The sequence below is a fragment of the Sylvia atricapilla genome, chromosome 26 (assembly GCF_009819655.1).
Source record: "Sylvia atricapilla isolate bSylAtr1 chromosome 26, bSylAtr1.pri, whole genome shotgun sequence".
NCBI classification, from domain to species: Eukaryota; Metazoa; Chordata; class Aves; order Passeriformes; family Sylviidae; genus Sylvia; species Sylvia atricapilla.
Window position 1 is genome coordinate 1278416 of NC_089165.1, and position 22963 is coordinate 1301378.

A 22963-nucleotide genomic window follows, 5' to 3' on the forward strand; every position below is an offset into this window, starting at 1 on the left:
GCAGCAGTGAGAGCTTTCCCAGAGGAATGACTTATTTCTTGGCACCATCCAGGTTTTTCTGGCCAGAGCCCAAGGGAAACACTTTAATTCTCACAAACCCAGTGCAGATGAGGCCAAAGCACTTGTAAAACAAACCCATCGAATCACGTGTGCTGCAGGCAGGGCCAAGCCCCCATGGATTATTTAATTGTGCATCTTTTTACCCAAATTTCTTCTCCTACTGTGCCTTTTTCCACGGCACAAGCACTGCTGGCACAGACTGAGGGACCACGGGACCTTTCAGTGCTGCTTCCACCCTTCATGGCACTGCAGAGATTTCCAGGATAGGAGAGAGAAGCTAAAAAGTCCTTTTAATTAAAAACCAAAACTCATTAAATGAGTGACCCAGTCACCAGTCAGTTGTTCACACACAACTTCTCCAGCAGCCACTGCTGGTGGCCCTGGCTCTGTGGCATGTGTCCCCTGTGCCCACCAGGGAGAACTTACCCACATCCCCCCCAGAAATGCTTTTTGGGACTTGGCAGAGCCTGTGGCCATAAGCTGTCCCCAAAGGTGGGGACACCAGACCTGAGGGAGTGAGGTGGAGATGGGGCAAGGCACACAGAGGACACTGCCCCTTGTGCAGGGACAGCAAAGGCAGGAGCTGGGAGTGGTGGGGAGTGACAAGGAGGGCTACAGGAGCCAGGCTGGTCTGGCTGGAGAAGAAAAGCCTGCAGGTGATCAATCAATTCATCAATCAATCAGTCAATTCTACCTGGCTGCCTCTCCAGAAATTAGAGGATATTTTGAAGCTCCAGTCTGAGCCACCTGGGCTGGTGGAGGTGACCCTGCCCATGGCAGAGGGTGGGATGAGATGAGCTTTAAGGTCCCACCCAAACCACTCCAGCATTCCGTGAGCTGTTCTGTGACAGAAAAGCCACAGGACTGATAGCAGCCCTTGGTGGAGAACACAAAACATGTTCTTCGTGCAGCCACTGCAGCTCAGCCCTCGGTGGGTGGGAAGGAGCAGGGGTGAGGCGCTTCACCCCCACCCAGCCCCACTGCTGCCCTCCATCGGGACTTTTAATTAACCCCGAGCGGGTTAATGAGTCTGGGCCAGCAGCACGCTGTTGTGTGTCCTGCCCGGGTGGGATGAGCCCGGCACAAGAGGCAGGGCTCGGCACAGGGAAGGCGCCGTGCTGCCGGCCGGGGTCACAGCGCGGCGCCGGGCCACAGGCGGCGGCCAAGGCCATGGCACCCACGGGGGTCACGGAGCCACTGCAGGGCTCAGCACCCACAGCAGCAGCCCCCAGGCCGGGCCAGCCCCCCTGCAGCCGCAGGGCCTGTCAAACCAGCGGCTGAGAGGAAAGGTGGCCGCGGAGAGGAGGGAAGCGGCCCGGCGCTCCCGCCCTGAGGGGAGGCTGAGGCCTGGCGGCTACAGCCCGGCCCAGGGCGGGCAGGACACAGCCGCTGGCCCCTCGGGGCTCAGGGGAGCCGGGGGGTGGCCCTGGCCCGCAGACTGTCCCCGCGGGTGATGAGGCCGCCGTAGCCCTCCTGGTGCGAGAAGGCGTAGCCGGAGCGGCGGCGGGAGCCGCGGGGGACGTGCGAGCGCAGCTCCACCGGGGGCTCCGGGGCCTTCAGCTGCATCTTCTGCAAGGAGACAGGCGGGGGTCGGGGCTGGGGACATCCCCCAAGGGAGCCCCCACGCCAAGGGGGGACATGAAGAGAGTATAGGGACACCTCCACCAGGGCACGGTTTGGCTCCCAGCCCTACAGTGACCCGATTTTCCATGGGGATGAGGAGTGTGGGGGTTCTCCTGGGCATCTGCAAAGCTCATGGAGCTCTGGAGCACAGTGTCAAGCCCTGCTCCCACACGGGATGTGAACTCCCAGGCAAGGCCTCAGCCCGCGGGGGACACACGGTAAGCACAGGGACACTTCCAGCAGCACAGCGTTTGGATCCCAGCTCCACCACGATCTCCTTTTCCATGATGGGATGGGGGATGTGGGGATTCTCCCAGGGGACTGCAAAGCTCACGAGGCTCTGGAGCACCATCTCAACCCCTGCCTCCACCCGGGACTCTTCTGAAGATGGGGGTGAGCTCCACCAAGGCTGGGGTGGTACCAGGACCTGCACCAGACCCCAGACGCTCCTGGGGGTCCTGGAGAACAATTCCTTCCTGCAGCCAAAAGCAGACCCTCTCCAAGAGCTAGATCAGGTCTCTTGGCCCAGGCCCCCCTGTGGGGCCACGGAACAATTTTGGGAGAAGCCCCTGGAGTCAGAGTTGGTGCCAGTGTCATGAAGGACCACCATGAGTGGGACCACCAAGGAGAGGTGACACGCCCCAGCACTACAGTCCAGGCTTCCCCGGGGAGCCTCCCCTTGCCATCCATCACCAATCCCAGACACCAGCACTGGTGGGAAGCAGGACCTGCCCCTGCCAGGCCCCCAGCCCTCACCTGCTGGGTGGTGGCTCTGCCCAGGATGGCACGGAAGGCACGGACAGTGAGCGAGGGGAGAGTGCTGACCACCAGGGACAGCAGGACCACGAGCAGGACATAGGGGTCAGTCAGGGCATTCCAGCTGGCATCTGTCAAGACAGAGGTGATGTCTGGGGAGGGAAGGTGCAGAGGGAACAAGTGCTGGGGGACAGGCCCCCAGCCAGGAAGGTGCTGAGGGTGCTAAAGAAGAGATGGCATCTAAACTGGAGTTAAGAGTCAAGACAGCAGTCCAAGAAGTGGTGACAGGGAGATGATCTACAGGGTGGGAAACAGCTCCTAGCGCCGAGGCCAGGGAAGGAAAGGGCCATGGGGATCCTCAGGGCACCTCACCTGGGAAGCGGAAGATGGCAGGGGCTATCCTGAAGGCGTCAGCACTTTGGGTCAGGAAGGAGAAGAGGCAGAAGAGGAGCAGGCTGGCTGTGACCATCAGGAAAGACAACACTGTCCAGTACTGAGTGTCCAGGACAATCTGGGGACAAGGGCAGAGCACACAGTCTCATGAGGGCTGTGGTGACCCTCTTCCATTCAGCTGCTTTGTCCAAATTCCTTCATCCCAGGGAGATCATCCCCCAGCCATAAAGCTGCTGTGGATACTGCCAGATCTGCAGTGGAGCAGGATGGGGATGAACAGATCAGTGCTCACCTCCACGAGGACTGACAGCAACGCTGACAGGGCCACTGTGACAGAGAAGGACTCATAGTCACCCATAGCCTTGGTGCCAACGTGGTCCTCAAAGGCCCAGAGTGCGATGTAGAAGCTGATGAGGGAGGTGCTCGCCCCATGCAGGAGGGTGACACCAAAAACACGGTAATTGAAGAGCTCGTCCTGCTGCCCCACCACATAGAGCTCGGGGAACTCCAGGCTCTTCTTGGCACTCACATCCTGCCGGGAGAGCATCCCAGAGGGAATGCAGGGATTGGGGAGGGAGAGAATCCCAGAGGGGATGCAAGGACTGGGGGAGCAGGATGGGGCCACCCCACACACCCTCTGGGGGAACTGCAGTGGGTCCCTCTGCCCAGTGGCTCTGGGGTGAGAGGGGACAGGCACCCCAGCACTGAGAGTGAGCTCCAAATGCCCACCGAGCTGCCAGTGCCATGTCCTGGCACAAAGGGCTGTGGAGACGGGTGCAGTGACTGCTGGGCTGATTCCCAAGGGTGGCACAGGGCTGGATGAGCCCAGGGAAGCCATACCTGCTCCAAAAGGCCCACGGACAGCACGGGGTAGGCAGTGTAGAAAATATTGTAGAGTGCAATGAACCAGCCCTCATACAGAGGCTAGAAGGGAACAGGAAGAAGCTGTGAGCTTGGAGATGCTTTGGAAGGACTCAGAAGGGATGTCCAGGACCCAGGACACTCAGATCCAAACCTGGAAATCCCTTGGACCTGCCCCATCCCCTGCATCAGCCCCACATTGTCTGTAGGGTCATGCTGCAGACAGAAGTGGGGCTGGAGTCCCACATGTTGCTAGTCAAGTGATGATGGCCCTTGGGATCAAAGCTCCCATTTTGGAGGAAACCAGCCTAATGCACATGGGATCCTGCATCTGTCCAAGACTGAACTGCAGCTCACTGGGAGATCCGAGTCTTCCCAGGGTGCTTTCCCCATCCAGCCAGGGAAAAAGCAGATGACCAGCTGTGTCTCAGTCAGGCAAACACAAAAACTGGACATGGTGAGAGAGAAAAGGGGACCAAGGTGGTGATGTGGACACAATCCCTGAGCAGGGGGAGTTGTAACTCTGGTGTAGAGACCTCCACAGGAGGGATGTGACCCCAGCATCCCTCACCTGGGCCGTGAATCCGCTGTGGAAAGCGAACCACACCTGGCCCAGGAGGCCAGCGAAGGTCTTGTAGAAGAAGTAGCGTAGGAACTTGCAGATGCGCAGGTAATTCCAGCGGCCGTGGACGAGCAGCAGGCGCTGCAGGAAGGAGAACTGGGCCAGGGCGTAGTCACTGCACTGCACGGCCTGCAGCCCCTCCAGCCCGCTGATGCCCACCCCGATGTCCGCGGCTGCGGGGGGCAAACGCATACGGGGAGCTTTGGGGGGAGCTGATATCCCCATGGGCTGTCCCCAGGAATGTGGATCCAGGAGTGACAAAGGGAAAAGCCCCCTCTGTCCCATGACCCCGATATTCCAGAGCACAGCCCCGTGTCAGGGCTGCTGGGAGGGGCAGGGATGGCTCTGCCAGCTGCCCGCCTTGGGGTTTGAAGGTTCATCCCAGATGCCAAAAGCATGTGGGCCACCCTGCACTTGTCTCAGGCTGGTCCCTGTCATGTGCCTCTCGCTCCCCTCCCAGCACAGCAATGTGGGGAACAGGTTTGGGGCTTCCTCTCCCAGTTCCTCACCCCAAAGGGGGGGTGAGGTGGTGGAGATGACAAATGGGGCACCACCCTCACCAGTGGGACACATCGCCCTCCCCCTGCCCGAGCCTCACTTTTGATCATGTTGACATCGTTGGCCCCGTCCCCAATGGCCAAGGTGATGGCCTTCTTGTGCTTCTTCACCAGCTGCACCATCAGGGCTTTCTGCTTGGGGGTCACCCTGCAGCAGATCACAGCCTGGCAGCTGGTGGCCAGGTCCACAAAGGCCTTCTCCACCAGACCTCCCTGGTCCTGCGAGGCCTCGACCCCATCACAGCGCAGCCACCGCCATGGCCACCCCTTCTTCTCCTTCAGCACCTCTCCCGTGTGCAGGATTTTGTCCTTGGGGGAGAGTACAGGTGGCTGGGACCTCACCCGTAGCCCTCAGAGCCCTCTGCTCTTCAGCATTGCTCTTAAATGCCCCAAAAGAGTGACTCTGGTGGTCTCCAAGTTCATCTCAAAGCAGGTGCTGTGACCATGAGCCCAGTATGTCCCAGTATGACCATGAAAGCTGGTCACCACCCAGCCTGTGTCACTCCAGAACACTGGGCAGCTTTGGTCAAAGCCCCCCAGCACCAAATGCTCAGTGCAAAGTTTTTCTCCTCTCCACCCTTCATTCCCCAGCCCCAAATGGGCTTTTCCCACCTTTTGGGTAGGAGCAGCACCACGTCCTACACGTGCTGGTGCCACCCAGGACTCTGACACCACCAGGGTAGGAACAACCATCAGGCAGGGAGCAGAGAACAGCATCCAGGTGCCACCTTACCAGGAAGTCCCCGCTGATGATGATGGCTCTCTTGTGGCACGGAGCCTCTGGGTGCTGCTGGGAGAGGTGACGGCTGCACGGGGTATCCCCACTGCCACTGAGGTTGTTGTTGCTGTCCCAGTAAGCCTGGAGGATCTCACTGTGGGAGGAATGGGGGTTGGACATGAGTGGAGACACTGGGAATGCTGGTGAGACCTACAGTGGGCCTTGGTCATCTCAAAGCTAGTGAGATGGGACCTTGTGGGAACAGGAGGAACAAATAAGAGGTTCACTGATACCAGAAATCAGCCTGGTTTGGAGGCTTAAACCCTTTCTGGTCAAAGCCTGACAAGGAAGAGTGTGGGGTGGGAGAAGAAACAGGTGGGAAGGCCTGGAAGAGCATCAGATGAAGACCATGGACATCCAGGCTGGTACAGGGAAGGAGAAGCATCACTGGCTGAGCTGAGCTCTGCCCACCTTGCCCCAGTTCCTCTGCCCTAGAGTGTCCTCAGCAGGGACAGCAATGTCCTGAGCCAGGAGGGGACGATTCCTCACCTGACCTCCTTCTCCTCCAGGATCTCCATGTCGTCTGTCAGCAGCTTGCAGGCGTAGCCGATGTTCATTGCTGTCTCTGCAACACCCAGCTGTCAATGGTCCCCCAGCCCAGGGCAGCCCCCAGCCCGTGGCTCCAAGAGCCTTTGGTGGGCAGCAGCTCCTTCCCCTGCCTCAGTTTCCCCTGGCAGGTGGGATGTGCTGCTATTGGAGAGTAAAGGGAGCAGCAGGACTAGTTCCTGCCCACTGCCACTTCTCCTCTCTGGTCCTGGTTAGCGGAGAAGCTGAAGTGTGTTGGAGGGCCTAAGGGTACCTGCACTGACCTTGTTTGTCTCCTGTCAGCACCCACACTTTGATGTTGCCCAGTTTCAGCAGCTGGATGGTCTCGGGGACTCCCTCTTGCAGCTTGTCCTCGATGGCCGTGGCCCCGAGCAGCTGGAGGGGGGTGACTGGGTGTCATGGCACAGGGCAGGGCAGGACACCGAGGTGGGAATCACCCCTGTATCCAACCAGCAGCCCTTGCTGGGGATAGACACAACCTGACAGCTACAGCTCCACACCCCAGTTTCCACTGGCATGTCACAAAGTCACCCCTTGGGGAAAACCCCACCTGTCCTCCCACCCAGGGAATGGGTGCTGGGTTAGACACTTCACCTCCTCGTTCTGGAGAACCAAACCCCCCCATGCCTGCCCCCTGGGGCACAGACAGCTCCTCCTGACCCCATCCCACCTGCAGGTTCTGCTCCATCTCCTCGTAGAGCCTGTCCAGCTCCTGGGCACGGTCCTGCAGCAGCACCGCGGCCTCGTGGTGCCTCCGGCTCCAGGCGCAGAACTCGGCCTCACTCACCTCCCTGCTGGCCACGCACAGCGTCCTCAGCGTCTCCTCTGCAAAGCGCTGCAGGAAGGAGACATCAGGACTCTCCTCCCTCCCCAGGATCACTCTCACAGCACCAGGGCATCACCCCAGGCCAGCCATGGGCAGAGCCAGAGACATTCCAGGACCTGGGTGTCTCTGTCTGACACCCATCCTACAGCATCCCCACGAGCATCCTTGGATGCAGCTGGTCCATGCAGAACACCACAGGTGGATTCCATGCCCTCTTACCCCCTGTCCCACATGCAGGTGAGGCTCCTAGAGCAGGAGGCAGAACCAAAATCCCTAAGGCAGAGGGAGAAAGAGGAGGAGGAGCAGCAGGGCACTGACTGCAGGACACCCAGCCCAAAGCCAGCAGGAGGGGGAGCAGTCCTGTCACTCCGGTGCGTGTGGGACTCACATCCAGCGCCCTCTCGGTGAGGCTCTCCTTGGGCCCTCTCCTCCGCAGCCGCTCCAGGATGACGGTGTCAGCACCCTTGGTGTAGAGCCGGATGGTGCCCTGGGGGTCTCGCACTGGCACGGAGGGGGAGGACACCTTAGGTCCCCTCAGAAATGGCTCCTGTCCATCGCTGTCCCTGCACAGTGGCCACACTGGCCTGTGCTGGCCCCCAGAAGGCACCACAGGGCTTGCTGGTGCTTTTCCATCTGTGGCCATGGGAAGCACAGGAATATCCCCAGATCTGCACCACCACGGGGCAGAATCAGGCCTCAGGGACTGTCAGTCCCTCACACAACCCCTCTGAGCCCTGGACTTGCTTCCTCTCTCTTGGCAGCTCAAACCCTTCTTGGCCGCCTTGACCAAGGTGAGCAAATCCACAGGGATGACCAGGATGACCCTTAGAAGCCTGGTGCCAGCTGTGGCCACCTGCAGCCATTCCAGTGCCATCCCTCATAGGGCTGAGCACAGAAGGGACCCTGGAGGGGCCCCCTGGGACAGCCCACCCTGGAGGGGCATCCGTGGACGGCAGGGACAAGGAACTTTGGAGACCTGAGATATTCTAGAAACACGTGGTTTTATTGCAAGGGTCGTGGGTAAAGAGGGCTGCTTTCAGCCACCAGCCTTGGCTGAAGGGAAGCCCCAAAGAGAGAGGGAGAGAGAGGGGGGATGAGGTAAGGGAGGTAAAAAAGCTAAAAGGGGTTAGAGAGGTAAGAAGAGTGCTGGGGTCAGGGCAGTAAGAGAGAGGGAGGTAGAAGAAGCAAAAGGAGAAAATGGGCAAGAGAAGGGGCGAAGAGGTAAGAGAGCGAGGTCCTTGTTCCAACACATTCTATCTCCTTTTGTGTTGAATATTCTAATTTACAGTGACCAACTGGCACAAGATACAAAACATACAGACTTTGCATACAGCCTATGAGAACTACTAAATTACCATATCATCCTATATTCTAAACTCTAAAGTCTACTCTTCTTACCTGCTTTTTCCTTGATGCCTTGGCAGAGTGGAGATGGACTGCATTCTTGGGTCCTTTTGTTTTCTGTCCTTCACCCTATCTCCCTTTACTCACTGTCTTCCTGCCTGCCATGCCTACATCTCAAAGCTGCCCTTCATTTCTATTTCACTCACACATTTTATCTTTATCTCCAGTATTTCTTACCAGACAATCATATCCATAAGCCCTTCCTGTCCCATCTTTCCCAACAGCACCCCACTCACCCAGGACTGACATCCTCCTGCGGTCGCTGTTGAAGTCCAGCATGGCCAGCACCTCGTACGTCCTGGTCCTGCCCAGCTCCCTGATGGTGATGCTGTCCTGTGTCCGGCCCAGGAACACGTAGCCCAAGTTCCTGGCTGCCAACACCAGTGCTTCCTCATCTGGGGAGGCTGCCTGGTAAACCAGCTGGTCTGCAGGAGAGGAGCAGGGATTACACACAGATACTCCCAGTAGAACCACACTGGGACAGCTGCAGTGCCCTGTTCTTGCCCAGCAGTAGCTGTGACACCCTGCAGCCTGAGCTACCAGCCTGGAGAAACTCAGTCCTGCTTGTCTTATCTGGAGAGGGACTTAGGGCAAGGGCCTGGGGGTGACAGAACAAGGGGGAATGGCTTCCACTGCCAGAGGGCAGGGCTGGATGGGACATTGGGAAGGAATTGTTGGCTCTGAGGGTGGGGAGGCCCTGGCACAGGGTGCCCAGAGCGGCTGTGGCTGCCCCTGGATCCCTGGCAGTGCCCAAGGCCAGGCTGGACAGGGCTTGGAGCCGCCTGGGATAGTCGGACACTTTAACCCAAAAGTGTCCCTGCCACGACAGGGATGGAACTGGATGAGTTTGAAGGTCCCTCCCAACCCCAATCATTCTGGGATTCTATGATCCCTTTTGCTCCATTGCCCCAGGCAGGATTATCCCCCTTGTGCTTCAATTCCCACCCAGGAGCTTTAAAACGCCCCCAAACACAAACCCATGGCACAGTGACATGAGCTGTCCCTGGGCTCTCACACCCGCTGCTCCCCACCGCTTTGCTTTGCTGGGCTCACCAAACCCCGCAGCCCCGAGGGGCAGCTCAACCCACCGCCCCTGTCCTCCACCATGACGGTGTGGCAGAGGGCCAGCAGCCTCAGGAACTCTCTCAGCACCGGGTCATTGTCCCTCTGGGCCGCTTCCAGCAGCGTCACATCGCAAACATCCAGCTTCTGCTCCCCGGGGCGCTGCCAGGTCAGCCCTGAGCCCTGCAGGAGGCACAGGCAGGATGCAGGGGCTGAGCACAGCGCTCTGTGTCCCCAGGAGCACTGAGGATGTGACACAGGGGCACTCTGCTGGCACAGAGGCTCAGCCCAGCCCTGCACTGCCCACACCAAGGGAGGGAGTAAAATGTCTGGGGATGAAAAAAACTGAAAAATCTGAACTGCATCATTTTATAACCCCTGTTCCCCTGTCCTGAACAGAGGCAGCTGAGGGAGGGGCAAACTCGCCAGGCCTCTCTGAGAGCCTGGACCCTGTTGGGAGCCAGCTGAGCTCCTCAGCAGCAGGCTGTGCCTGGTGTCACCAGTGTCACCAGTGACGGCCCTGTGGCACGTGGGAGGGGGGACTTACGCACCGGTGGCTGTTTGTTCTCATGGCCTGTGCCTGGACCTGCCAAAATAAAAATAATCCGTTAATAGAGGGCTGGCGGGGGGCTTGGAGCAGCTTCTCTGGAGTGACTCCTGCTCCTGCTGGCCAAAAAAATAGCAAAAAGGCACCAGTTCAGCATCTGCTCAGTGTCAGATCAGACACTGTCAGTGTCAGATTCCACTGGGATATCCAGGCCTCACCTTTTTGCCTTTTTGTTCAAATTTTCACCATGATTTTAATGGTAAAAGTTCAGGCCTGCCTTCAGCTGAATTTCCTGGGATTCTGCTGGAATTAGGGAGATGCTGCTCCACAGAGGTGGAATGTGCTACACCAGGCAGGGAAAATTTGGCTTATTCCTGCCTAAAAGCTTTGCTAGGTTTTTTTGGCTCTCCTTTTTGCTTTTATCACTGTCCATTTGTCTCAAGCACATAATACTTATCTCAAGCAAACTTAGAGTGGTACAGCTTGGGTCTGCCCTGCTCATTAAATTTCACTAATTAAGCATCATGATGGCTCCCAAAGTGAGCCAAGAGCTGGAGTAAGTACAGCAATGAGAGGAAGAAGGACTCAGCAATTTTCAAGGTTTTATGGGGAAAATCAAGCAGAATCATTAAAAATAATAAATTTTAAAATGTGAAAATGGTTAAAAAACCCAAACCCCTCAAACGGACACGCACACAAAAAGAGAGCAATTACATATGTTCACCCTAATTAAACAACTTAAGGACAATGATAATTTCCTCGTCTCCTCCACAGGTCACCTGAAAGCCTCAAAGTGCCCAGATTTGGCAACCAAGCTGGAGAGTCCCTAGAAAATGATGAAAACAAGAAAAGCAACTGCTCCTTTTTTTCTACAAGACCTTAAAACAAAAGTCCATGGGCTCTCCTGGCCCCTCTCCCATTTCTCCTCAGCCTGGGTCAGCATCAGCTCACGATTCCAGGATCCACCTCCCTGTGTTTCCTGTAGCTGCCCCAGGCTCCTACCCCAGGTTTCCTTTTTTGTCAGGGAAAACTTTGCTGATCTCAGCGGAGTTTGGGCCATGAAACCTCTCCCATGCTGGAGGCCAGGACTGTGCCCTGACTCCGTGTGCTGGGAACATCAGACCTCAGGCGTGCTGGCCCTGCAAAGCCTCAGAAACGTGGCGGGTGAAGACAAGGAGAGTTCCTACAGCACCACCAACACCAACCCACCTCAGGAGGGGTGGAAAAAATCAGCTCCAGGCTCATCTGAGCCCCTACAAACTTATCCCAGCCCGGGTTACCATAGATGGTCCCATTGACGCAGCATTTCTTGAAGCTCATGATGTTCTGTGTCAGGGTACCCGTCTTGTCCGAGAAGATGTACTCGATCTGGCCCAGCTGGTCGCTGAGGCTGGTGCTCCTGGCCTCAGCTGGAATGTCCTTGGCACCATAATACATCTCCAGATCCCAGTTAATAAAACAGCTGTTCACCAGGTAGATGAATTCAAGCCTAGGGAGTCCAGGAGGAGACAACAGGGAGAGGGAGATGGTGTTGCTCACAACCCAGGGGCACTGGGGACCTGACACAGGAAGGAAAGGCAGGGAGAGGTCCCCACCTTGATCCTCCTGCTCTGGGATTGAGGGAGGCCAGAGGGTTTTCATTGCTCGTGGCCAGGCTTCCAGAAAGCTCATTACCCACTGGGTCCCCTCTGGAATTCTGGCCCTTGGTGACCAAACTCACAGATCTGGAGGTCCAGTGAAGGGCCTCCTTCCAAAAGTTTGGAAACAGCTTTTTCCAGCATAAATTGTGATTGTTGCCTGCACAGAGCAGCTGTGCCCTTCTCCTCCCCCACCTGCTGCTGTCCATAGCAATCCCAGGAATATCCCAGATCCTGCTCCCAGGGAGCTGCACCTTCCTCAGAACCATCCCCAGCCTGCCCACGATTCCCAACACCAGCCCAGGGTTTGGATCCCTGGTCTGCTTTTCCTCTGGGAAAATCTCAGAGGACATCCTTGGTGTTTGTAGGATACACACCCCATCCACCCTTCCCCTCTCCTGGCTAAGGGAGCACCTGGCAATGACCTGGGCCACACCTTGGCCCTCAGTGCAGCTGCATTTTGGGGCCGTGACCCAAGTTCCAGGTGAGGGGCGAGGGCAGGGGCTGGGTGCTGAGCCCTGCCAAGCTCCGTGGTCCTTACGTTATGTACATGGACATGGGAATGATGACGCTCAGCAGGATGGTGAAACCCCAGAAGTTGAGGAAGGCCTGCTGGGCGGGGCTGGTGTGCTTGTAGAGGGCAGCCAGGTATCCGTGCTTCTCCTGGAACGTCCTGGCCCAGAACCCAGAGGCGACGGCGAGGCCCAGGGATGTCACCAACAGCACCAGGAAGATCTGGGGTGGGAAGCCAGCATGAGAATGTCCCAAGATCAGAAAGTCACAGAGCCCACCAGGCTCTTCTCTAGAAGGCTCCAGGGAGAGCTCCGAGCCCCTTGCAGGGCCTAAAGGGGCTCCAGGAGAGCTGGAGAGGGACTGGGACAAGGGATGGAGGGACAGGACACAGGGAATGGCTTCCACTGCCAGGGCGCAGGGCTGGATGGGATATTGGGGAGGAATTGTTGGCTGTGACGGTGGGGAGGCCCTGGCACAGGGTGCCCAGAGCAGCTGTGGCTGCCCCTGGATCCGTGGAAGTGTCCAGGGCCAGGCTGGAGAGGGCTTGGAGCAATGGGCTGGGACAATGGAAGGTGTCCCTGTCATGGCAGGGGGTGGCACTGGATGGGCTTCGAGGTCCCTTCCAACCCAAACCAGTCTGGGATTCTCTGATTCTCTGAACATGTTAAACCCAAGGTATTTGGGGCCAAATATTGCAAGATGAAGAAAATCAGCACCAGCCAAGTAAGAGGCCTCTCATGAGGAGCCACCCCAGGAGCAGGGCAGAGGTGTTTGCACCACACCCACCACGATCACCAGCCGATCCATCAGGTGGTCCAGCTTGGTTTTCTTCCGCTTGATCTTTCCACAGTTCCTCATGATTTTGGAATCAAACCCTGGGCAGGAAACATTTCCCAACTAAAAATGCCAGTCCCAGAAAGGTTCACCTGCAGGTCAGTGGGGCTGCTTCCCTCCACAGTGACACCTCTCCTCCCCTGAATGGCCCAGAGGAGACCCTCCCTCTGTCATGTCCATCGAGCCGTGGCTACACGCTCTGTGATGCTCAGAGCAGCTCTCACCCCTCCCTCTGCCCACAGCTCCCGGCCCGAGCTGCACTGGCTGGGCTGGATCCGGGATGAGGTGCAGCTGGGAAATAACCCGGGATTAGGAGAGGTTTGGTACCACGTCCCTTCCCACCAGAGACCCCACCACCACCAGGACACACCGCGGCAGCTCCTCCACCTTGTGCCAGCTGGGAACGGCACCTCCGCTGCTGGAAGCGCTCGGGCAGCTTAAAACCCCCGAGATGCCGGGGGTCTCTGGGCCCCTCTGGGCCGGGCAGGGACACTCACCTGCGTAGATCACCAGGCCGTGGCACAGGGCGGTGTTGCGGACGCGGCAGCCCCGCAGCAGGATCCGCTCGCTGTCCAGGGCGTGGGCGCGGCCCCGCCAGCGCAGGGTGCCCGTGAAGGTGTGCATGCGGCTGTTGGGCTCCTCGCACCGCACTCGTCCTGCACGGGAAGGTCAGGGCACAGAGAGAACCTCCCTCCCCTCTCAGCCCCACGGGTCATCCCCAAAGGGGAGCGCTCAGGGCTCCTCTCGGGAGATTTGGGGGGTGTCTCCAGGTGGGATTTGGATGGCTCAGGTTAAGGCCAGTGGAGGTGCTGGGAGGTCAGTCAGTGCAGGGACCTTGCTGGGCTGTGGACTGGAGAAGGGACAAACACAACCCCCTTCATCCCCAAGGCCTTGGAGAAAGGAGTTCTGCACCCTGTGGAGGAGCAGCAGGGGCTGAGCTCAGGTTTGGGAACCAAGAGCTTGGTTCCAGTGGGAAAATCAAGATCCAGGCAGGGGGAAGGTGCGCAGCCCTGGGGGATCCATCGCAGACGTGATGGGAAGAGCCTCCCCACGAGGCCTTTGGCTGCCAGCCTCTTGTTGGACTGATGGGAACAGGGAATCTGAGAATTCCCAAGGCTAAATCCTTCCCACCCCAGTGGGATGGGCCACATCCCCCCCACCCACAGACTCACCATCGAAGGCAGCCATGCTCTCCTCACTCCCCAGCTCCTGGTGGGTGACCAGAAGGGCCTGTCTGAACTTCAGGTTCGTTTCCCTGTGAGCCGGAGCCACGGAAAGGAAAATAAAACAATCCTGTAGGGTAGGGTGACAGAGCTGTTCATCCTCCTGTCAGGCCCACGGGACAGAGACAGCCATTAATTATCAGGTAATTACACAAGTGGTGGCAGTGAAATGCCAGAGAGGGACCTGGGATGTCACACGCAGAGCACTCGTGCAGGAAGAGCTCTGGCCCAGGGACCCTGCCATTAAATCATCCTGCATAGAGAGGGGGCAGGGTGGGCTGGGAAGGAGCTGGGAGATGGAGACACTGGCCTGAGGTTGCCAGGTGCTCTGTGGAACCCTCACCAGAGCCTTTGGACTCCCATTTTCAAGATCTGTGGGTCAAATCCACATTTCTGGGGTATCTGCAGGTTTGGGTTTAGAGCATCCAAAACATCCTGTGGTTTCCCCAAACACTCCCAGCACTGGTGGGTCCCCAAGACCAGAGTCTCCGGCCTCTGTCCCTGTCCCCCCATGGCCAGAGGGATCCTTGTCCCTGTCCCTGTCCTTGTCCCTGTCCTCACCCATCAATGTCAGCAGTCTCCACGTAGCACAGGCTGCTGGGCTCGGAGCTGCACAGCAGAAGCAGGTCAGCCTTGAGGAACAAAAAAGGCAGAGAGAGCACCTGGATGAGCCCCTGGATGAGCCCCTGGTGACCGATTCCCCCCAGGGGACAGCCAGCTGTGGGCACTCCTCACCGGGACGACGCTGTCCTTGTGCAGCCGCACGATGTCCCCAACGCAGATGTCACGCCACTTCTGCCAGCGGAACCTGCGGGGGGATGCAGGGACATGCCTGAAGTTTTATCTTTCATGTATTTCAGGTTCTGTGGTGCCCAGGGGTGAGTTCTGAGCTCACAGTCAGTGTCACTCAGCTCTGCACAGAGCAGGGACACAAAACAAATCCTTGTCCTGCTGCACACCAAGGACAACTTTCAGCCCAAAAGCACAAACAGGGTGGGCTGGAGGGAGGGACAGGGATGGGACCTCACAGCCTGGAGCTGGAATGGGACAATTAACCCCCAACATGCAGATGGACCAAAACTTATAAAAGTGTGAGACCTCGTGACTGTTTGTCCATTTTGTGACCATTTTGGGTCCACCTTGGATGTAGCCCTGGTCAGGTCCTGCCCTGCCCAGGGTGAATCCTTAAAGGCCTTTCATTAAACACCTACTTTATTCTCTGGCTCTGTCCAGTCTCTGTTTCAGGTCAGCCTTCTCAAGGCATCAAGGTGACAACGTTTTGTCCCTGCAGAGCTGTGGGACTGGAGGCTGTGGGTGTTTCAGCCCATGCCTGTCCCACATTCCTGGAGGATTTGGGTCTCCAGCTTCTTGTGCCACCTTCAGAGGGCTGAGCACCGAGGGTGGCACAGGACCCGTGTGTCACATCTGTGTCCCTGTACCTACAGGTGACAGGGACTTTCTGTACCCTGACCACAGGTGGGAAAAGCTCATCTTTCCCTGGAGCAGTGCTGAGCAGGGACACAGTTCCCTGGGCTGGATATGATGACCTGGAGGAATTCTATGGCCAAGGAAAGTCTGCCCCAGCACATCACAGCAAACTGGGGCTTTTTGAAACCTGCTGCCCATGACTGGAACATGATCAGTGCTACAGGATGACCTGTAGTACGTTTTGGGAGGTGATGGCAGAGCCCAGAACATTCCCACCAAACCCCTTCTCAGCTGCTCAAGGACTCTCAGCACTCCAGCTGCTCCGTTGTTCCACACGGGTGTGGAAAACCCAGGCACAGCTGCCCAGAGCCCCTCACCTCTTCCCAGCCAGGATTTCACACGGCCTGCTGTTGATGTTCCTGTCACTTCGGTGCCGGCCCTGCACACAGGAGAGACACAGAGGCCAAACCATGGGCACGGGCTTGTCCTGTCTCACAAAAACAACCAAAACAACCCCTTGGTGCCACCCCCTCCCTCCTCAGCCCCAGAGCTGCGTTCTAAGCCATGGGAAGATGTGTTCTGATGAATAAAGAGGCTGAATTCCCCTCAGGTGTTTCTGGGGACCAACCTGGCACTGCAGCCCGAGGCCAAGGTGTTAAAGATGACAGAAATGGGGGTTTGGACCCAGGGAAAGCAGCCAGGGTGTCACGTCTTTCCCAAGGGAAAATAAAACCAAATGTGGATGTGGTGGAGTAGGTGATACCTCAGGACTGATGGATGGCAGCAGCTCCTGAGCTCCTCAGTTCAGCTCCCAGCACAGGGCCCTTCCCTGCCAGTGTCCCCAGGGCCACCCCCTCACTCACAATGTCATCGATGAGGTCTCGCAGCCCCCGGATGATGAGAAGGCAGCTCAGGGGGAAGAGCAGAGTGTACCAGGGCAGCGTGGAGATCTCAGGGAACGTCTGGAGAAGAATTTTACACCAGTGACAATTTCTGTCCCACCTTGGGACATTGGCGTGACTGAGTGAGTCTCTCACTCCCAAGCCAGCACCCGAGGGTGGCAGGAACCCATGTCAGCATCATCAAATCAATCTCTCTGTTACAGACACCTCTTTTGGTGGGTTACCACCTCTTTTTGAGGTGTGAAATGCTCCTGGGTCTCTGATTTTGGAGGGATGTGTGTGGTCAGCTCTTTTGGTGTGGTCAGTGTGAGCTTCATCTACACGTGAACCAAACCCATTTCATAGAATCAAGGAAAGAATTGGGTTTGAAGGGACCTCAAAGCCCATCCTGTCCCACCCCTGCCATTGCCAGGGACATCTTCCACTGTCCCAGGCTGCTCCAAGCCCTGTCCAGCCTGGCCTTGGGCACTGCCAGGGATCCAGGGGCAGCCACAGCTGCTCTGGGCACCCTGTGCCAGGGCCTCCCCACCCTCACAGCCAACAATTCCTTCCCAATGTCCCATCCAGCCCTGTCCTCTGGCAGTGGAAGCCAATCCCTGTGTCCTGTCCCTCCATCCCTTGTCCCAGTCCCTCTCCAGCTCTCCTGGAGCCCCTTTAGGCCCTGCCAGGGGCTCGGAGCTCTCCCTGGAGCCTTCTCCTCTCCAGTGAACACCCCCAGCCCTCCCAGGCTGTCCCCAGAGCAGAGGGGCTCCAGCCCTTGGAGCAGCTCTGGGGCCTCCTCTGGACTGGCTCCAGCAGCTCCACGTCCTCCCAATGCTGGGAGGCTTTAATTTAAATTAACCACACTTAACACAGGTTAAACCCCTCCGAGTTCCCAAAAGACACAGAACACCACGGAAAAGCCACGTCCTGAGAAACCTTTTAGGCCAGATTCCCTGCTCTGAACTGCAGAGAAGCCTCTGTGGGCAGAGCCCTGGTACACCCTCAGTGCTCCCGTGGTGCCCACCTCACCTGGAGGAGGATGACGAAGACGAAGTAGACGTTGGCCATGCGGTGGAACTGCTCGTAGAGGTTCAGGGGCAGGAAGGTGAGCAGGTTGTACTTGGCCGTCCTGATGGCATTGCCCTGCGGGGGACAGGAGTGTCACAGCCACTGTCAGGGGCAGCCCTGGGAAATCAGGGACCTGCTCTGCAAATGCCAAAACATTCTGGACTTTTTAGGATTCCTCACAGCACAAGAGATGCCTTGAAAAATTATCAAAGCCATAAGGTGAAACAAGGATTTATCAGATCCAAGGGCCACATAAAATTGAGATCAAAATAATTTGCTTGTTTGTTTTCCATGTGGGCCATTCAACAGGAGTTTGACTCTTGGATTCTTGTGGGTCTCTTCCAACTCAGAATATTCTGTGATTCTGATTGTGATCTAAAGCCCAGCTCACTGACCTCGATGTTATTTAGCTAAAAAAGAAAATAAAATTTAAAAATCTGCTTTTGCTCCCTCAACAAATTTTGAAAAATCTTTCTCTTGATTAGACCACCAGCCTAAAAAGTCTTCACACAGTTCTGCTCCTTCTCCAACAGCTCTGGGGGCACGAGGCAGGGAGGGAGCAGCACCTCTTCTCCCTGGGGATAGTGTGTGTGACCCTCCACCCTGCTGGAGACCCCCCTGGAGCATCTCTGCCGTGTCCCCCCAGCCACCCAGCTCAGGGATGGGGGGCTGGGAAGGGAAGCCCAGGGCCATCCTGGCTCACCGAGTATTTCCTCTTGCTCAGGCAGAAGGCAAATTTCTTCCTGAATTGCCTGTGGTAGCTGCGGTCGTTGGCCCTCACCTCCCAGGTGAAAGCTGGAAAAGAAGTGGACAAGTGGACATCCAGCAGTCCCCCTGGGAGCCGGGCCAGGTCCAGCCTGCAGCCTCCAGGACACCAGGAGCACTGCTGGTCACTGCTGGGGTGGCTTTCCAAGGGCACGGGGACCCGGAGAGCTGGGGAGGGGCTGGGTCTCAGGGTCAGTGACAGGGGACAGAGAGAGCAGGAGACCAGAACATTCCAGAGCTGCAGGAGTGCTGCCCACACCTCTCCCGAGGCTCAGGGTCACCCCTGGGGCTCAGGGTCTGGCTCACAGCTCAGGTTTGGTGCTCAGGCCACGGGCAGGAGGAGCCCCAGTCTTTACTGTTCCAGTCAGGGTCATTCCTCTCCCGATTCTGTTTTTGCCATCCCAGTGCAGTCCCTGCCAAGCAGGAACATCCCAGCCCTGTGTCCCAACACCTGCCCCAGCTGACAGTCCCTCCTCACCCCCAATCTTCTTCCTCCCCATTTCACAACCGTGTCCCGTATTTCACTTCCTCATGAAGTGTCTGAAAGCAGGGAAAACCCCCAGACCACACCTGTGCACACCGACCTGGCTGCTGCTGCTTCCCACGTGGGCAGCCTGGGGCTGGGTCCTGCTCAGCCATGCTGCCACCACTGCCAGGACCTGGGGACAAGGACAACCACAGAGACCTGAAACCCTGAGCAATGACAGCTGGGATGCTCCAGCTTGCCAAGGCTCCAGGGCAGGACACCCTCGGGGAGGGACATTCTCCCAAGCAGCCTTCCCCCAGCCCTGTGACAACTCAAAGACATTTTTGCCCTCTGGGAAAGTTAAGGGAAATCATTTGAAGTCACTGGTGAGGAATTGGAGCTCTCCCTGTCCATCCCACCCGAGCTCCCATCGTGCTGGGACAGCAGCCACCTCCATCAATGACAACATTTCCCTCACGCTTGGTGGCTCCGTGACCTTCCTGCAGGGATGGTAGGGAAGATTAATTAACGTTTGTGAAGCGCTTTGTGATCCTCACATGAAAGGAGGCAGTGAGGGATAAAGCATTAATTACCTTATTATTAAATAATCCCACCAGAAATCAGTCCCTGCCGTTATTTCTTATCTCACTCCTTTGATCACTTTTTCCATTCTTTAACCCGAAGTATCAACTTCTCTCCTGCTCCTCGTGGGTGTTGGTTTGTCCCAACACACCTCCCGATGCCACTGGCTGGGCATCCCTCCTCACTCCAGCTCATCTCATCCCCGGCCAGAGACCCAAACAACAACAGCACCTCGGCCCCCGAAGGCAAGAGAAGCTTGCTCAGAAAAAGCTTTGATCCAGAAAATCCTTCTTTATCACTTGCTGCTGTCCATGTCCTTGGATCTTAAATGACATCCCTGAGCTCAGCACACACAGTACCAGCATGGTTTGGGCTGGGAGGAACCTTAGAGCTCATCCCTTTCCACCCCTGCCATGGCAGGGACACCTTCCACCATCCCACATTGCTCCAAACCCCGTCCAGCCTGGCCTTGGACACTTCCAGGGATCCAGCGGCAGCCACGGCTGCTCTGGGCAAATTTGGGCACCAAATGTTGTTTTCTTTGTTTTCACAGCATGGCTGAGGAGGAAGGGAGGGTTTCAGGGAGCTGCTGTGGGACACTCCTGCTCCATCCCAAAGCTCCCACTCCCATTTGTCCCAGGTGAGGGGGAGCAGGAAGAGCAGGTGGACACCTGGAGGGATGAGATCTCTCCCACACAGAAAGCCCACAGAAGTGCCCAGACTGGCTGTGACCACTCAGTTAAGGCAAAACAGCGTTGGCACAGAGAAATGCAAATCTCCCACCTTCCTCCGTGCTGTGACCCCGCTGGTGTCCTTGTCCCAGGGTGCTGCCAGCTGGGGACACCTTTCCCTGCAGACAGACAGGGCTGGATCTGATTGCAGAGGGACAAAGAGGGGGACAAAGGAGGGACACCAAACCCCTCCATCTCCTGCTCCTGGCAAGCACATTGCCCTCTCTCCTCCCACCAGAGGAATGGGCTCCCCTGAGATAGGGACATGGGGGATCTCCTCAGGGACCATGAACAGGCCCAGGGGTACAGCCCCAGGGGAGGCAGCTGCTCCACAGGGAAAATCCAACAGGAGACAAGATGAACCTCAGAGCATCCAGAATGGAGAAAAGCGAGTCACCTGCTCACAAACCCTGATCCCCTCCCTGCAAGTGTCCCAGGCCAGGTGGGATGGGGCCTGGAGCAGCCTGGGGCAGAGGAAGGTGTCCCTGCCCATGGCAGGGGTGGAATGGGATGAGCCCTAAGGTCCAACCCAGCCCATTTTAAGGTCCCAACCACGGGCAACCAGGGCAGGGTCAGGGGTGGCAGCTGGGATGAGCCCTGAGCCTCAGCCGAGCTCCTGATGAAAAAATCCAGATTTGGGCTTGGAAGTCCAGAGTCAGGATTGCAAAGGGGACAGAGGCCAAGGTGAGACACAGCCCATCCATTGAGACAAGACAACTCCAAGGGTCCACAGCAAGGCCCAGGAGTGTGGCCAAGCTGCAGCCAGACCCACCTTGGGTCTAGAAGTGAGCCCTGGCTGAGCTCCCAAGCTCAGGGTGATGGGTGGGGGGTCCCAGGGGGCTGCTCAGGGCCAGTAACCCTGGCTGTGCCCTTGGGGTTCTGATCAGTGGCTCAAAGCATCCTCTGCCCTCACTCCTCACTCCAGGACACGGATATTTGGGGTGAGGCTGACGGTGAGAGATTCCAAGGTGTTTTCCTGGGCATGCTGCTTCCAGACCAGCAACATCAGGGCTGGGCCCTGCCCTGAGTCTCACCAAGACAAACTCCTGGGTTTATTTGTGGTTATCCTGGTCCCCTGGTGCTCAGGATCAGGCCTGAAGCTGCTGATCCATGGTGTCCTCACCGTGTCTGGCATCCCTGAGCCCCATTGTGCCCAGAAAGGATCACCATTACCCCCAACCAGGCTCCCCTCAGTGGCTCCAAAGCATCCCTGTTCCCAAAGGGTGCCGAACAGAAGCACGGCTGGCTGAGCACCTGCAGCTGGCACAGGCAGGACACTCCATGGGGCTGAGTGCCCTGCAAAGGCAGCCGGGAATGCTGCCTCTTGCCAGGGCCTGGAGCAGGGGGAAAGGGGAAAAAAAGGGGATTCAAAGCACTGGAAAAATATTTTCCAGGAGATATCCGAGAAACCTCAGTTCCAAGAAAACTCTGGACAAACCTCACTCATCACCTCAGTAATTAGAGATAAAACTCCACTTTGGGGCGGTGGGAACAGGCTGGAAGGTGGTGCCAGGGCTCCCTGCCAGCCCCAGCCCCAGGGGCACAGCCTGGAGAGCCAAACCCTGCTCTGCCCCAGCCCGGAGCTCCCTGGGGGGCCAGGGAGGGCTGGCGAAGGCCAAAGGCACAGGACACCCTGCCACCACTGCCCCACACCTGGGCGAGCCCAGCAGCGAGTTCTGAACCCAGGGGATGTCCCCCAAATCCTCCCCGAGGGTGAACCAGCCGCCCCACAGGGAACGGAGGGCTCCGGCTGCAAAGAGCCCCCGCGCCGCTGCGGGATGCTCAGCCCCAAAGCAGAGCTTTCTCACCCCAAAATGCCGCTCTGGGCTGCTGGAGGTTTGCATGGCCGGACAGAAGTCAGGGCGAAGGAGGGCCAGGCACGGCGCCACCAGGGTTTGGCCCAGGGTGGTGAAACACGCGGAGATTTATGTCCCTGATTTATGTCCCGGCTGATCCGAGCGCTGCCACGGGAATTCTGTGGAGGTTTTGTTCCTGAAATCACCGGCTCAGCGCCGAGCTCTCCCCAGTGCGGGAGCTGGTGTGAGAGTGCCCGGCAGGGCTGGCACGGCCAGTGCCCACAGCCGGGGGTCGCGGTCACCTCTGTGCCCGGGGACGGGACCGGCCCGAGCCTTGTCCCCTTCCCGGGGCTGGCACACGGTCCCGTAATCCCTACCGGGGGTGCTGCTGTTGTTTCCCTGACCCCAGTGGGTCCCAGAGCCACCCCGGGGACGGCCCCGCTCCGGCATCGCCCCCGGCCGGCCCGTGTCACCCATCCCGACAGGCGACAGTGACAGCGGGTGGGCGGGTGTCACCTCCCGGGCCCGGCACGCCGGAAACGCCCCCGCGCTCGGGCCGGGAGATCATCAAAGCCTCCCCAGGGTGACTTCCCCAGCTGCCAGGACGTGCCCGAGCCGTGAGTTGCCATCCGCTCGCCCTATTTTCCAGCTGCTCGGACGCGGTTTCAGGTGCGAGGCGGCTCCGCCGTCCCCAAACGCTGCCCTGGCCCCGCTCCTCCTGGGGGACAAGCAGCTCCCCGGACACCCCACTGCCAGCCGTGTCCCCCCGTGTCCCCGCTGTCCCAGCGGCTGTCACCGTGCCCCGCTCCCCTCGGGCTCCCCGTACCTGCACCGATGGCCGGCGACAGCCGCGGGCAGTGTCGCGCTGCTGCCACCTCCGCCGCCAGGGCACTGCTGCCACCGTCCTGCCCCACGCGGGGCCGTGGGGACAGCCCATGCCACACCCCCGCAGGGACCTGCCCGCCTCCCCCCCGCCGCCCCGCTCCCTCCCGTGCCCTCAT

At 58.1% G+C, this 22963-nt stretch overlaps 1 protein-coding gene across 1 annotated transcript; it reads right to left on the reverse strand.

Moving 5' to 3' along the window:
- Nucleotides 1-1464: 1464 nt before the first annotated feature.
- Nucleotides 1465-22963, reverse strand: ATP8B3 (ATPase phospholipid transporting 8B3). The gene is made up of 28 exons (XM_066336033.1): nt 22789-22963; nt 18972-19046; nt 18326-18417; nt 17584-17697; nt 16534-16632; nt 16048-16109; nt 14978-15050; nt 14804-14874; nt 14192-14274; nt 13517-13675; nt 12972-13060; nt 12214-12407; nt 11307-11524; nt 10040-10068; nt 9515-9671; nt 8663-8851; nt 7411-7523; nt 6867-7031; nt 6460-6571; nt 6140-6215; nt 5606-5744; nt 4914-5181; nt 4265-4488; nt 3673-3756; nt 3125-3364; nt 2812-2950; nt 2440-2570; nt 1465-1629 (listed from the first exon to the last, which is right to left on the reverse strand). Exons 1-28 carry the CDS (start codon nt 22961-22963, stop codon nt 1465-1467), a joined length of 3735 nt encoding a protein of 1244 aa, XP_066192130.1.

What these genes read in the sequence shown, in the direction of transcription:
- ATP8B3 (XM_066336033.1), bottom strand. Translation starts at nt 22,963, where the DNA reads ATGAGGGCACGGGAGGGAGCGGGGCGGCGGGGGGGAGGCGGGCAGGTC. An exon ending in TCACCGAGAGGGCGCTGGAT is followed by an intron (nt 7,032 to 7,410) that starts GTGAGTCCCACA and finishes TCCTTCCTGCAG; the next exon opens with CGCTTTGCAGAGGAGACGCT. An exon ending in CGATGTCAACATGATCAAAA is followed by an intron (nt 4,489 to 4,913) that starts GTGAGGCTCGGG and finishes TGCCCCCCGCAG; the next exon opens with CCGCGGACATCGGGGTGGGC.